The sequence below is a fragment of the Brachycentrus maculatus genome, unplaced genomic scaffold (assembly GCF_059751285.1).
Source record: "Brachycentrus maculatus isolate JH-2025_06_01 unplaced genomic scaffold, ASM5975128v1 h1tg000315l, whole genome shotgun sequence".
Lineage (NCBI taxonomy): Eukaryota > Metazoa > Arthropoda > Insecta > Trichoptera > Brachycentridae > Brachycentrus > Brachycentrus maculatus.
In genome coordinates this window covers 1,450,789-1,467,327 of record NW_028281064.1, presented here as the reverse complement: position 1 = coordinate 1,467,327, position 16,539 = coordinate 1,450,789, and the positions used below count along the sequence as shown (strand labels likewise).

The 16,539-nt window shown below is 29.3% G+C and overlaps 1 protein-coding gene across 1 annotated transcript in view; it reads left to right on the top strand.

The window, feature by feature from the left end:
• The first annotated feature begins 6,255 nt into the window (after window positions 1-6,255).
• The window catches only part of LOC148304468 (uncharacterized), an 85,580-nt gene continuing 75,296 nt past the window's right edge, over window positions 6,256-16,539 (top strand). Inside the window, exon 1 of the mRNA XM_088268185.1 lies at window positions 6,256-6,604. Coding sequence (XP_088124311.1) covers window positions 6,490-6,604 — 115 coding nt within the window. The 5' untranslated portion in view covers window positions 6,256-6,489. The remainder of the gene's footprint in view (window positions 6,605-16,539) is intronic.

The following is a 16,539-nucleotide window of genomic DNA, read 5'->3' as shown; positions in this document are numbered from 1 at the left end:
ATTAAATATCCTGGAGTTAAGACCAAGCTGATTAAAACGAAGTATCTACTTAACCCGCCTTATATTATATAATTAACTATTAAAATAACTAGCACACTTCAATGAAGGGCCATATAAAATAAGTGCATGAATGTATAATCTTTATGAATTACCAAAAATACACATATGATGTGTTGATGGATAACCTATTTAAAAAGGTTGGAAAGTACAAATAAACTACTTGGCGCTTTGAAACGATACGTTATAATATATTCTGATTAAGTAATTACGGATTAAATCGAGTAGGCGCTTATATTGCTTGCCTAAAAAATAAGCATACTGATAAACTACCTATCGTGAATGTATCTATTTTCAAGTTTTATAATTGATATCTTTTAACTGATGATTCAAGCCACCTATTCGCTTTTAATTTATCATTGAATAAATTGTCGTAAAATTCATTTTATCTGTAATTTAGCCCTGTGTGTCTTAAGAAAAATTGAAATAACAGTCAAGATCAAGATTTTTTAATTAAGAGAATATTGAAAAAGTGTTTAATTTGTCAAGTAGAGGGTAATTTTTTTTTTTCACAATTGAAAACAGTTTTCTTCTATCCCTTTCATACACGCAATGGTGCATAGGGCACCACATCGTGTCAATGTAATGTTAACTTCAGTATTATTGCCTTAATGCAAGGTGATTAATCCTGTACTTCTTTTACCAGTCCATATTCACATAAAGTTAATGTGAGAGTGAAAATAACTTGTATTTATTATGACTACCTGGGAATCAAACCCGGGATCTCCAGCGTGGTAGGCAAAAACAAGTGCGTTTTACACTAAACTACGGAGGCGGACATAACAGTTTAACGTTTGCTAACTTTTAAATCATAGAAAAATTAAGAATTTATTTGGCATTAAAAATATTGTTACTGTCATTATATTCTCATATTCAATTAACGACAGTGCATATCTCATTTTTTTTATAAAATATGAATGCTTATAATGGACAGAATGGTGAACCTTACAAAAGCGTATAATGTGATCACTTAAGCCAGCCAAATCCAAGGTAGTTAGCCCTGGGATGGTCAGATGGTCAGACTTCTATCTTCTTTGCTTGATGCTCCATCTCAACTTAAGACACCTATGTATTTATATATTTTTTAACCTAGTTGCATAGTTAGACTAAATATAAGGAATTGGAGGCCTTTGTTCGGGTTTTGAACACTATGATTTTAAAACGATGCAGGGAAGAATAATCTTTCATATTTTTTATGTTTTTTTTCGTTTAACTGATCAAATTTTAACAGGGTCGCAGAATGTACCTAATGGTGTATGCCTCCCACAATGTTACATAGGTAGATAGATATATAAACATGTAAGTACAATTTGGTATACGGATTTTGGTGACAGGATGATTGTGACACGTTAAAAAGTACACATCGAAATTGAGAGTGACATGTAAATTTAAAATAATAGTCAATAATTGAGTTTCTCACAAAACGCTTAGAAAAAATAACACTAACAAAAGATAATCTTACTTTTCTGTTAACATGTTAACTACAGTCTGTTCACAGTTATTTTACCTTTAGCTTTTTTTTTAATTATTTATTTTACAGTATAATAATTTTAAAAAATGTTCACGGTTATTTTACCTCTAGTTTTTTTTACTAATTATTTATACTGCCAAAAAAAATAGAGATAAAATAACTGTGAACAGACTGTTATTATGCCTAACTGGCTGAAAAGAAACGTACTGCATGGCATAAAATATAGAAAATGTAAAGCGCTATTTAGACGATATTACGACAAATTGTCGAAATATTATTTTGATCATTATTTTACGGGATTTTTAGTACAATTTTTTTGTTTTATATAATGAAGTTACCTTAACAATATTGATTGTAAATATGGAGCAAACAAGGATATAATGGATATAGAAAAAAAAGGTATGTTTGTATTATTTCATAGATATGAATCAGTAAAATTAGAACATATACTATACGCTTTTACAATAAAATTTATGTTTTTTAATATGTGTAATAAAAATATACGTATTTGAAATAAATACATATAAGTAATTGAACATACTTTAATTAAAAAAATAAAAATAAAAATATACTTTACCGCCATCTAGCGTTCAGTAGACTATTTAATTTGAAAAATAATTTAAATTTATTTGAATATATAAATCACGAATAAAATGAAATAAAAACATAAAATTAATTTTTTAGATCATTTTAACATTTATGTTTTCTTTTTATTTATTTTGTAAATTACATTTAAGTAAGTATTACTATAAAACAAAGTATTCGAACCCTATTGACAATTCATGTAAAGTAGTTTCAAAATATATTCATAGATGTCAGTAAATAAATATGAAAAATTATTTGCTCAAACGGTTATCGTGATTGTCACGGATTTTCCTCGTCAATCGTAATAAAGGAATAATACTTCGACAATAGAAGATAACTAGTTTTTGATAATCATACATAGGTGGCATTATGAGTTTCTAGTGAATTCATCAAAACCTTTTTTTGCCTAAATTAAAAAGAATCGACGAATGAGGTCCTTTCCAATAGTTTGAAGTTACTTTTGAATGATATTTAAAAATATTTTTTTTAATTCAATTCTCGAAATATTACAGAAAATATAAATGTTTTGCAGTCGATCGATTCACTAACACGACTAGAGAATATTCCAAAAGTGATTTTTCAACAAATCTTCGCAGTTCTACTGAGTATGTGCTGCTCCTTGAAATACGTTTTTAACCTTTCCGGGAGTATTGACGTAAATGAACATCGGTGCAAATTTTTATCACAGGAGTATTGACGTTAATGCACGTCCAAGTCTGTCTGTCAGTTGTCATGATGAAACTTGTATAGCAATGATATATATGGATATTTGTATTGTATTGAGTTTTATTAAGACATTATCAAACACTCTATATGAGTGTTTCATATATATATATATATATATATATATATATATATATATATATATATATATATATATATATATATATATATATATATATATATATATATATATATATATATATATATATATATATATATATATATATATATATATATATATATATATATATATATTTATATATTTATTTATATATATCATGCTTAAAATTGAAAGGATAGAGGAAACGTTATAAATACTAAGGAAATAGCTGAATTATCAGGTATTAGACAATGTGCGGAAAATTAAAGATGGCATCTATGAGTAATTAAGTAAAAGAATGAGCTAAACGCAGTACAGCCAACCATATCATAATTATATATATTCAAGTCCATCCCTGTTTTGCCATAGTTAGCCATGAGCGCGTTGTGCCGTCACAAAATCCCAGTTCGATTCTGACCTAGTTAAATATTTATGCAATTAAATATGTAAATATTAGTTTGTTCAAAATCTTAAATCTTCTAAAGAATACTCGTGTGTTTTTTTTTATATCTGCAACTCGTGTTTTAAAAAAAATGCTCATGGCAGAAGGGGTTCTATCAACTGAGGATGAGAAGAGCTGATCTCAACAATCTACAAAGCCGATAAGTTGGGATGAAGCCATGAAAAAGGTGTTTTTTTTCTGTGATAGGTTAAAACATGTTTTTTCAATGCCTGGACTTTTTCTACCGCAATGGCAGTTACATCGGTTGATATAAACAACAACACGCGCAATACTAAACGTTTCATATGGCGGATAGCGTGCTTCTCGACAGTTGCTATCACTTGGCATTTTCAAACTTGCATTGTTTTTTCGTAGATTTCTTCTGTGAAATTAAACATATTAAAAATGTTTGCTTTCTATTTTCATTATTTTTCATTTAACCAGGTCGAGCAACAGCAGCGCATAACCAGGTACAAATAGAAGTCAATATAATTTGTTTGTTTCTAACTATTTAAATGAAAATATGTGTCAAAATTTAAAATTAATCCGTAAATTACTTTGGGAGAATCGAGATTTGGAAAAAAACGAAAATATGTATTTTTATTAATATAAATGTCACCATAATCAAAATACTACCATAAATTCACTTTTATTTTAAAACACAAAAAGTCGTTTCAGGAGCACAAATCACCAATTGTCAACAGGTATAAAAAAAGCATTTACTCACGAAACCAGTTATACTAAAAATACATTTAGAAAAACTCTTTTACTGTGTATTGTAAGAATTATAATATTAATAATAAATATTTGTAATGTTTACGCTTATAATATTACATGGAAATCACTTTGTGACATTTACCAATGATTAAAAAAAATATATGCGGACTTGTTGGAATCGAAAAAAAAAACATTTATCATTTATAAAACTTACGAATTCCATTTGCATCTTGCAATATCATCGAAGGTATTGGAAGTTCAAACAAAAATATGTGACACTTAATAATTAATAAGTTTGTCCGCCTCCGTAGTGTAATGGTAAGCACGCTAGGCTACCGCTCTGGAGGTCCCGGGTTCGATTCCCAGGGGGGGGGTTTAATAAATATACGTGATTTTGACGTGACACTCTAATATTTATACAATATTACCCTGGACTGGTACCTGAAGCGGAGGGCTGATCACCTTTCCTTCATGTGTTAACGATCAAGAAACACTGCGTTTATCTGATGCAGTGCCCTATGCACCATTGAGGTGCGGATAAGGGTTTGAAGAATAACTAATACATTTGCATGATAATATCGAAAAATCGTACAGATTTCTTATGTTGAACAAATGTTTGTTCTCGATTCTAGTTTATAATATTTATTAATACTGTAAAATATTAATAAATCTGTAAGTTCTTTTACCAAATATGCATATTTCGGAAACACCTGATCCACCATAAATTTTCAATTAATGAGCATCCTATAAACGTGACAAGAAAATATAAGTTTTATTTTATTTTGTGTAAATTTTATTAGATGCGGAATGCATCAAAACACGTGTTACAATATTAAAAACAAAAAAACTTGTCAGGTACATTAACTTATTTTTCAAATTGACTAACTACCCATCACGCCGCTTCTCCACAGGGGTAGGCAGAGAGAATAGAATACCTCATCACTAGCTCATTGCCAAAAAAAACGCATCTTCCACATCATGTATTTCCTCATACATACCCACCGAAAAATGTTTTAGAAAAATACAGCCGTTATAAAATTGTTTTTTTTTAAATGATAATTTTGTATTGTGTTCATACGTGACTGAATTCAAAAATATTAATTTTATGAAATGTAAATTTGTGTGTATACACACTGCGTGTTATCGATTTCAAAGAAAAACATAAATGTGTTATTAACACAATCGGGTATTTACAGATTTAAATTGAAAAACAGTTATTTGTTGCACGTTGGTAAAAAAACAATAATTATTGAATTCAATGGCGAATATAACATACAAATTCATATGTTGATTTCCGTAATAAAATAATGATTTTATTGAAAAACTTAATCAGTTGTGTCAATAAGGATATATGTATTTATATGCATACCATAAATTACGAACTACGTTTTTAGTTTTTTATTTTTAATATAAAAAAAATAAATAAATAATAAAAAATGTAAAAAATATTAAATAAATGAATTGTAGAGGATTCGAACTCCTCCGTAGTGAAGTGCTAAGCACGTTTGGCTATCGTGTTGAAGGTTCGATTCCTAGGGAAATTTTAGAATGGTACAAGAAAAGCAGTACTAGTCCCCTTGCCTTCATGTAAAATGATCTATATAGTTTTATCTTGCACCATAGGCCGCAGATAACCGTTAAAACATATTTCAATAAGCTTTTTTCAGTATTTTTTTTTTCACACAAATAGCTATCCGCCTATTATTCCGACTCATCCCTTACCATTTTCAAGTATTTAAAATACTTAATCACGCCAAGTTTTCATCGACCATCCTCTGCTTCGATTACCAACCACATTTGCCCCATAAATGAAAAATAATACACAGGACTAAAAATCATACTTGCTCTTTTTAAGAAGATGACCAAATTTTGCGTCGGTCTGCGATTTTTGCCATCACGAAGATTATCCACGTGTAACAGCATTAAGTGCAAAGGGAATGTATTGTATCTACAAATAACTTAAATAAACATGTAGAAATTGGTTGGACCGATCATATGGAGAGATTAAAAATTATACTAGTATGTGCTCTTTTCACGAAGATAACCAAATTTTACGTCGCCCGCGATTTGCGCCATCTGATTATCCACGTTCAGTAGCATTCAGTGCAACGGTATCTACAAACAATAACATAAAACGTGTAGAAAGTCGGCGGACCGATCAGTTGGAGTCAAGACGCGGAAGGCGAACGACACTCCTCGCGCCTGAGAACGGCGGCTATCGAAGCCTTACCAATCAAAATAAGCGCGCAATCAAATCTAATTTCAAAATCAAAATCAGAGCACCGTTAAGGAATTTTCACACTTTACCAATGATATTTTGAAAGTGGCCATTTCTAGTGGTTGATAATTAACGTTACTTTTATCTGTGATTCAGTGCCGAGACTCGAAGTGAAAATGCACCCTTCCACGCAGTTTTTCCTAACTTTTACGTTAGTAGGGTGTTCAGTGTTAGTTTTCTCATCGCCTGTGTCTTCGAAGGAAAAGGTCGAACCGGGTCACACTGCGAAAGGTCAGTAATACCTACTCTGTGATCCAGTATATATTGTTTGCAACTTTCTCGACTATGATACTGAATCAAATTACACCAAAAAATAATAAAACTTTATTTTTTAAATATTTTATTTTACCATTTATAAAGTATAGAAAGTATTATTTCTTTGTAATGATGTGAGAAATGACCTTTAAGTACTGCTGACTATTAAGGTATAGGTACACATGCTACTAATTAAGCATGCTTATGAGCTCTAGCTCGATACAGTTGCTTGAAATAAGCATGCTCGTTTACATTCTTCGATACTAGCATGCTCATAAGCAAACCTGTTCAGATGCGCTCAGAGCACACCCCTTCCACCTGCACTGCAGGTAGCATGCTCAAAAATCGAAGGACTCTCGATTTTTGAGGATGCTCGAAAAGACCATGCTTTTTCCTAGCAAAATAAGTACACATGCTTCTAAGTAGCTATTGCTCTAAAACAGTATGCTTTTGTGCTAATAATGAGCATGTGTATCTAGACCTTTATGCACACCAATTGTTGCATAGGGCACTGCACCAAATTTAAGCCCTTTGGTTGATCAATAATTCTATGAAGACATGGTGATCAGTCCTGCGCTTCTAAGAAGATTTTAGCTAGAATAAACAAAAATCCACTAATTGGTCTATAAACCTTATACATAATAAGCAAAAAAAAATCCTGAGCTTCAGATATTATAAGGTAATATGAAATAAACATAACAGTACAAAAATTAAAATTGTGACCCCACTGGGATTTTAACCCGGGACCTCCAGCATGGTAGCCAAATTCGGTATCCACTAAACTACAGAGTCGGACTTTTGAGTATCTTATGTATAATACAATTGAATTTTCATTATTCATTGGCTATTATTATATGTATTGACCCTCAAATCAAGACTACGAAATTACCAAGTCTACTTATACGTATGTACATTTGATATATATTATATGTGTTACTTACCAATCTATTAAAATTGAAGGTGAAAATTTACAGTCAATATCCTGTAACGATAAACTGTTTGTCGTGATGTTTTATTTTGCTCTATGTTTTATTTTTACCGGTACCAAATAATAATACAGGTTAAAAAACATAAAGGTATTGCAAAGTATATCACAAAGAAGCAAATAAATGTCGGAGCCTCGTTGGTTACAATGACAATAAAAATATCCTTTATTATAATTTCTGCTGCGTGATTATGACCATTTTCTGTAATAATAATAAAATAATAATAAAACCCTTATCCGCACCCCAATGGTGCATAGGGCACTGCGTCATATAAATGCAGTGTTATCTTGATCGTTTACACATGAAGGAAAGGTGATCAGCCCTCCGCTTCAGGTACCAGTCCAGGGCAATATTGAATAAATATGACAGTGAAAAAATCACTTATATTTATTTTACCCCCCTTGGGAATCGAACCCGGGACCTCCAGAACGGTAAAACAACATGAAACAACATTTTCTGTAATGAACAATAAATGTCGAGCTTTTAACATTAACACCATAAAACAATATTGATTTGGTTATAACTTTTTTTATTTACTTAAAGTTCTAACTCTTCAACACTTTGCTAGTTGAATTCTGCTGTTATATGAAAATGAGCTAGTTCAATGAACATATTGATATTAGTTTTTTTCGTTTAATTTAGTTGTAAAAGTAAAATAATGTTTACACAATTTTTTTATTTTATTTCTTTTTTATTTCTTTAGTAAGCTTATATTACAACTAATACAAACTATTATTTAACCTTAATTTTCTAGTTATATGACAGGCGGTATGGCGTAGTTGGGTAGACGTTCAACTGTGAAACTGTCGTCGCGGGTTCGATTCCCGCCAATTGCAAAACAATTTCAAGAAAGATTTATTTTCAATTGGTCCAGACCAATTTTTGATGTATACTTGTATTTGGGTGTTTGATGTATTTTTCACATTTACCTTCCCTATCCTTACTGCTCTACGTGTAGACAAGACTTTTAAAGGGGCTTTGCGGGTTATTCCATTAAAAAAAAAAAAATAGACAATTATTATTTGACGAGTCTTTAAAATATCCCACATTTTAATACAAGAGCATTCTTAACTTGTTCAATATTTTATTTTGTCTTTTATCTTGTTTTTATTGATTTCTTACTTTTTATGTATTTTTTTGTTGCATACATTTATTGTATTTTGAAATTGCATGTAATCTATACATTTTTTAAAGAATTTTACTTATTCTATCCCAAGGTTTGAGATAAATAAATAAGAATATTAAAAATAAAAGAAACAGAAGCAATTATATATAACTCCACGAGTTTTTAATACACCAGTGCAATGTTTTAACCACATGGTTGTGATAACTTAACTTTTAATCTTTAATTCTACTCGATAAATCGCAAATATAAATTAAAAATCTGTAACTCTACTTCCTGATAGCTTCCTGACAATTAGGATATAAAAATAATAGTTGAATTACAGTAATGACGGTAACATTTTTTTGGTAGAGATCACTAATTTAAATAAAAAATCTGCTTATTAAAAACATACTAAACTCAACCCGTGTCAAACATGATTCTTACCTTATTTTTTTATATGCCTATTTATTAAATCCATTTATTGTATTATATTTTGCCCTGTTTTGGTTGTGTTAAATTTATTTTTAATTTTTCAATCTTGTTAACCTTAATGTCATGTCCCAAAATGAGGAATTGAAATTAATAATCGGGAATATCATATTTGTGACTTATGTATATAATGTTTTAAAAATAAGTAAGGCAACAAATATAATTTAAATAAAACCTTTAAAAAACGGTTCAATTATGTTTGTAATATTTTATTTGGTGTCGATTTCACAAGTGCTTCTGTTTAGTTTAAGTATTTATTCATGGACTCTATGCTTAACGCACAGTTTTTATCGAGAGGTAATAACGTTATAATTCTCGTTATTCCACTCACAGTTAGGTTATTTACATAACTCTTTTGGCTCTAATTCGATTTTTTAAATGCAACTAAAAATGAAAATCAGTTATTCGGAGTACGTAATCATTTAACAGACTGAGACGGGCCATAAATTGGTCAACATGTTACGGTCCGTACCGCCGATTCGAGTAATGGATCCAGAGTTCTAACTGGGTAACTGTTAAAATACTTAATTTTTAAAATAAATTTAATTTCAATATGTATTTCAGAATATGTCCGCCTCCGTTGTGTAATCGTCAGCACGCTCGGCTACCGTTCTGGATGTCCCGGGTTCGATTTCCAGTTAAATATAAGTGATTTTTTTCACTCTTATATTTATTCAATATAACCCTAGATTGGTACCTAAAGCTGCTGATCTTTAAAGGGCTGATCAGCTTTCCTTCATGTGTTAACGATCAAGATAACACTGCGTTTATATGATGCAGTGCCTTATGTACCATTGGGGTGCGAATAATGGTTTCAAAAAAAGAATTATTTCGCCATTTATTTTATCATTTCCATATTTTAATAATATTCTTAATCTTCAAAAAAAAATCATGGATGCTACACAAAGATAGCATGATTCGAAGTCATGGCCAAGGTGACGTTGCATAGAAGAACCTTCAACCTGAGGAAGAAGAGAGCTGACCCCAACAGTCTACAGAGACGATAAGTTGCGATGGAGCCAGGATGAAGAAGAATACTATTATTATTCTTAGTGTAGTCCTTGTGGGCTGTTTCGAAGGGGATTAGACTCCTGCGATGGCGATCATTGTATAAAGTCCAAAATAGATCCAAGGTAACAATTAATTGTACCAAAATTGTACCATTTACAAGATAAGACTGATCGCCTGATTTTTTTAAAGTAATATGTTAACATTGGCGAGCTTACCGCTCGAAGCAATCTTTTTAACTGGTCTAGATTATGATAACATCAAATAAGTTAATAATTCTAGTCGTATCAAAAGATCACAAAATTACTATTACCTTTAAAACGATATTTAATGTTAAATTAACTCACCTCTTAAGTTGATGTAAAAATTTTCGGAAATTATTAAGTTATCAACTGCTAAAAACACGCTTTATGTTAAATTTACCAATTGGGTTTATCGACCCGAAATCGGTTTATATCTATTGTATACCTGGTCATTATTTGAGCATTCATGAACAAAAAAATATAAGTCTTTCTTATTCTATAATTTCTACTTGGCTCGAGATGGTGGTCAACTGTGACAAAATGTTGAAAAAAACGTCAGTACGTGCCGAATAAATTTTCTTTTTTGAACGATAATAATGTTACACGATACAAAATACATTTGCATGATAATGTCAAAAAATTGTGCAGTTTTCTTATCTAAGACTTGCTGTATCTTATCTTGGAATTGAAAAGAATTTGGAGATTTTCTCATGGCATATTTGCATGTTTTTGGCACATTAAAAAAATAATTTATCGACCAATAATTTTGATTATGAGCTACCCATAAACGTGATAATAAAACAAAACTGCTTAGGCATATTAAAATATATATTCACCTACTTTAACTTCATATTTTCCAAACTAAGTAACTAAAAATCATGCAATTTCCCCTCAGACGTAGGCAGAAGAATAGAATGCCTTATATAATATTATTCGCCTCTTTTGCACTATGCATCTCATCGTCTCTCTATTATTCCGACTTATTATCTTACCACTTTTAAGTACATTTTATTTAAAATACTTTTAAGTGTTTGGAATTCTTGATCATTTCAAGTTTGCCTCGGTTTTACCCTGCTTCTATTTCCAATTTACCTCATGTATTTGTTTTACCGTTCTTTCCTCACTCATTCATTCTACGAGTCCAAACCATCTCAGCCACTTTTTTAAATTTAAAACCGGTAGTCGTGAAGTAGAGTTTTTAAGTGATAACGAGACAAAGTGAACGATAAATGATAAGTATAGCATTATTTAACTATACCACAAAGATAACAATGCTTTTTAAATACAAAATATATTCTCAAATACATTTAACCTTCAAAAATATTACTCTTATTCAGGGTTCTATTATGTGTGTCCAAATATTAGTACGCACGTGTTAAAATATACCATATTACATGTATATTAATAGCCGTTTGTTTGAGAAAAAAATCGCTCATTTTGTTAAAGCGAACTATGCGTTTGCTCGAAATCTCTTTCCCCTCGTTCTAGAGTTGGCAAGGTCATATAGTAAAAAAGTGAGTCTGCTCGGAAGTAAAGTGTAGTTAGACAAATGAGTCTGTGCCTTAAATAATGATCGGTTCAAGTGCCTGTATTGTAGACGAGTCATTTGTCATCGATTGATTGATACGTTGTTTTGTGATTTGTCCTTCGGTTGATAGTTTTGGCTTGGTAATCGTTTGTTGTCTTTCTACTAAAAAATACCTTGCATTCTTTATTTGAGATATCTCTTTTATGCATAGATTACCAGTCAGTTCTTGTTTAAGATATGCGATTTTTTTCTTTAAGTATGTCTGTAACTTAGTGTGTTCTATTTTTATTTTTATGCATGTAAATGATGTGAAAAAAAAAACAGATTTATAAACAAGTATTTGAACACTTTAAAAATATTGTTAATAAAATTAACTGGTCACATTATGAGGTGCTAAAAAAATTATAATGATATTTTCAGGCGTTTCCCAGTATGTTAAAATAATCTAGGATTAAGACCTTGCATACATCAAAATAAAAGGGTCTCTGCTAAATAAAAGCTTTCTCAATACAACATAGATGGCTGTTGTGAACTCAAATGAATATATTGTGTCATGAGATTAATGATACATCTAGGAGTTCCAAAAAAAATGTAGTGTGGTTGTCAATCATTGGTAGAATGGTAAATGTTGCAGCCTTACATGTTTTGCTTATATCACTCAAACATCTATCATACACCATTTTGCCTATCACTCAAATATCACTCAAACATCTATCATACACCATCGTCTGAAATATCGTATTTTGACTGCTTTTAGTATTTTTTTTTCCTTTTTTGCTAAATACATGCTTCACTTCGATACATTAGGTACTTCCATACATACAATCAGTATTTTTTTCATAATCAATAATAATTCGGTCATTTTTTATTGGTCACTCGGCGATTGTTGCTGTCTTTAAACTAAGCTAAATTTAAACTTAATTTACAACCCCATTAGTCATAAAGATCGTAAAAACAGTAAATACTAGCAAAAATTGAAGTGATATATTACATATTCCGGAATGAAAATAAAGACATGCGACAAAACAGGTTTTTGAAATATTTATGAGTATTGAAAAACTGCACATGAATAATTAAGAATATTGCGTAAGAACGTAATAATAGCATAACTAAATTTAGTTTTATTTTCTTCTCGGCATTCATTCCTTTGCTCAGTTTATTATTTATAATTTATTTAAACAAACCTATGTATTTTCATATGACCCTATTCTCTTGAATGACTGGAACGTGATTTATCTTGCATTAGAAATTGAATTTCCTATGAAACTGTTAGATATGGATTGTGTATACGTTTTTTCAAATAATAAAACACAATAGGAAAATTCAGAGAAGAAAAACATTCACAAAAGCCTGGAGCAACAAAACGGCAAGCCTGTTAGTGTTGTAATATTTCAACGTTTCCGTTTTTTCACGGAAGTTGCCAATATAAAAGTTACAAGTCAATATTTTTAAATATTTTTATGTATTTTAGGAAATACGAAATAGAAAAATGTTGGTATATACAGGTTAGAGTACAATTTCCTTTGCTTTGTTGTGTTTTTTTGTAACGTGGGTCTCTGTTTTCCTGGCCGCTTTTATTTGCCCCACTGTATCAAAAGGCATGTCAAACATCATCGTAAAGCGTTGAAATATATATATATATATATATATATATATATATATATATATATATATATATATATATATATATATATATATATATATATATATATATATATATATATATATATATATATGTATTATGGAAATACTAAAATTTATTAATCAAACTAATAGCAGTATTAACTAATTTGTTTCAATTTCCCAACAAAGCTCCTTTAAGAATAACCTTGTTGAAGTAATCACCCCGCGATATACAATAATTAACGACAAAATATATGCCCGGCCGATTTCATGTAGAGTTGAGTCTTTATAGTTTTTTTCCAAATATATTTAATTTGACCAGTGACTAGGTTTCGCCCCTTATGGAAATCATCAGACTAGTGGGAAGATAATCAAAATTTATTGTTTTATACACAACTAGGCAGGGGTTGAAAACCATGATTTAGTGTAATTTTTTTGTGATAATTAATATATTTTAATTTAAGTTTTACATAGTAAACACCACAATTTCCTAAAATCTATTATGATATGTGTTTCGATGCATTCCGCATCAAACACGTGTCACAATAGAATTTAAGAAATAGTGGTATTTACAAAGTAAAACTTTTATTGAACATGGGTGGATTTGACCACTAAATGACTGCCGAATCAATTAATAAATATATAAATTTATTTGTAATGATTTTTGAAAAATAATTTTGATTCCAAATGATTCAAATAACGATCAGATATAATATTTTTTATCCACCGTAATAAATGTATTTTCAATATATAAAAACAATTTTAATATTTGGAATTGTTAACAACAGTGCTTCAATGTTATCATTTCCTTAAATTCTCATTGTTCTAAAGCCTTGAAGTGTATCGAAATTAAACTCATCAGAAACAGTCATTTTTAACAGTCGAATTGAAGTAATTTATAATAAATAACTCTAAAACTGGATTAGATCGACTTAAAAGTAAAAATAAAACAAAGTTTTAAAAGAACGTGCAATAATTATGAATATGATAGACAATGTAACAAATAAAAACTGATCCAAAATGATATTATTATAAAATATCTGAGGATGCAAAGTACAGGTATACCGAAAAAAATGAAATAATACAAAAGAAAAAAAAACTGTTTTTTTTGCGAAACAATAGCTTACAGGATAGTTTAGTATTTAAACTTAATATTTTGTATATTGAAAGCATTGATAACTTTGTGGTATGATAATATCACACTAAGGATGGTAAGGAGAGTGTTTTTTTTATAAACTAAATAATTCATATTGTAGATTGTTTTGTGTATGTAGGTATCTACATTTACATATCGCACACTCCTTTCAAGAACGTCATAAATCAAAAATCGCCAATTTTCAGTTGTGCGTGTTTTCGGAATGCCCAGAAAATGTACTTTATCCCAGCAAAAGACGCATATTTTTTACTTAATATTTACCCGCTACAGGACAGAAAATGTTGTTTTTGAATTTTGAAGAAAAGGCATTGTTTAATTATTTTATTTTAAATACTAAATATTTTTCAAATGGAGAAATAACCCTCAGGTTTTACCTTTAAAGATCTGTTGCACAGTAAAAAGTTCAATAAGTGGCTTGATATTTATTTTTAATATATTGTGTTATATTTTTAAACATTAAAAACGTTCTCCTGAAAAATCAAGTTTTTTGATTTATGACGTTCTTGAAAGGAGTGAGCGATATGTGAGTTGGTGTAAGTGGAAGAAAAATAAATAAAAGACATAATATCGTCATACTTTGTAAAATATTTTCAATATAATCATACTATTTAGAAATATGTATATTATAGTGCTTAAAACAAATCACATTATCTTTATATTCTATAAACAACATTATTTTCTCTCATAGATACCTGTTCATTTGTTAGATCTATACTAAATATTTTGAACTAATCTTTATATTTCTGTGGTAAACTTTAATTGGCTTGTTTAATGTATATTCTTTTAATCTTTTGTATATTTATGTATATATATATATATATATATATATATATATATATATATATATATATATATATATATATATATATATATATATATATATATATATATATATATATATATATATATATATATATATATATATAAATATACATATATTTATATTTGTATATATATATATATATATATATATATATATATATATATATATATATATATATATATATATATATATATATATATATATATATATATATATATATATATATATATATATATATATATATATATATATATATATATATATATATATATATATATATATATATATATATATATATATATATATATATATATCTTGCTGTTGTTAACCAAAATAAATAAATAAATAAAAATGAAATTGTTTATGTTTCATTAGTAATCACTTCATTCATAAGTCAATAATTAGAATCGCTTGATTACTTAAAGACTGTCTTAATATTGTCATTGCGATTGTAATGTGTACTTTGTTTTGTGCCATTTATAACTGTCTTGTTGATTACCTATTTTTTTTAAAATCTTTTTCCTTTTTTCAAAACAGCCATCGTACGCCTTTGCTATCTACCAGTACTTATCATAATACTCGTATAACACATTGTAATATACTGTTGCTCGCATGAAACCCGACATTATTAACATATATCTCAGCGCGGAAGCAAGCATAAAACCCGATTTATATTCCGAGTGTGTCAATAGAAATCATCTTCCGCGGATTTGTCTCTCGGACCGGTCCGTTAGATAACATAATTATGAGGAGAAAGTAAAGCTAAAGGCAAGACGGACATAGAACAGAGAGCTAGCAGGTTAGAGGTTAAGGCGTTAGGCCACGAAGATGTCAGCTTCAACAAAGATCCAATATTACTTAATGTCATCGTAAAGAACTGCCACTTGCCAACGAGCGAGGTATGCAAAGGAAATATCACTTTACGCAATTATGCAACTGGTCGTGTTATTCGTTTTATTGTTTTAGATTATGACCCTGATGATATAACATTTTAAAAGCTTTACTGATTTCGTGTGTGTTTTAAACAATGTAGGTACCTTGACAAAGGTACATAGATTCATTACTTTATTTTAAAAAAAATACATTTCAACACAGATGAAGAAGAATATGAAAGTCTAGTACAGTTATCAATAAACTATTAATTGTATTAATAGTTCAGAGTATAGTTTG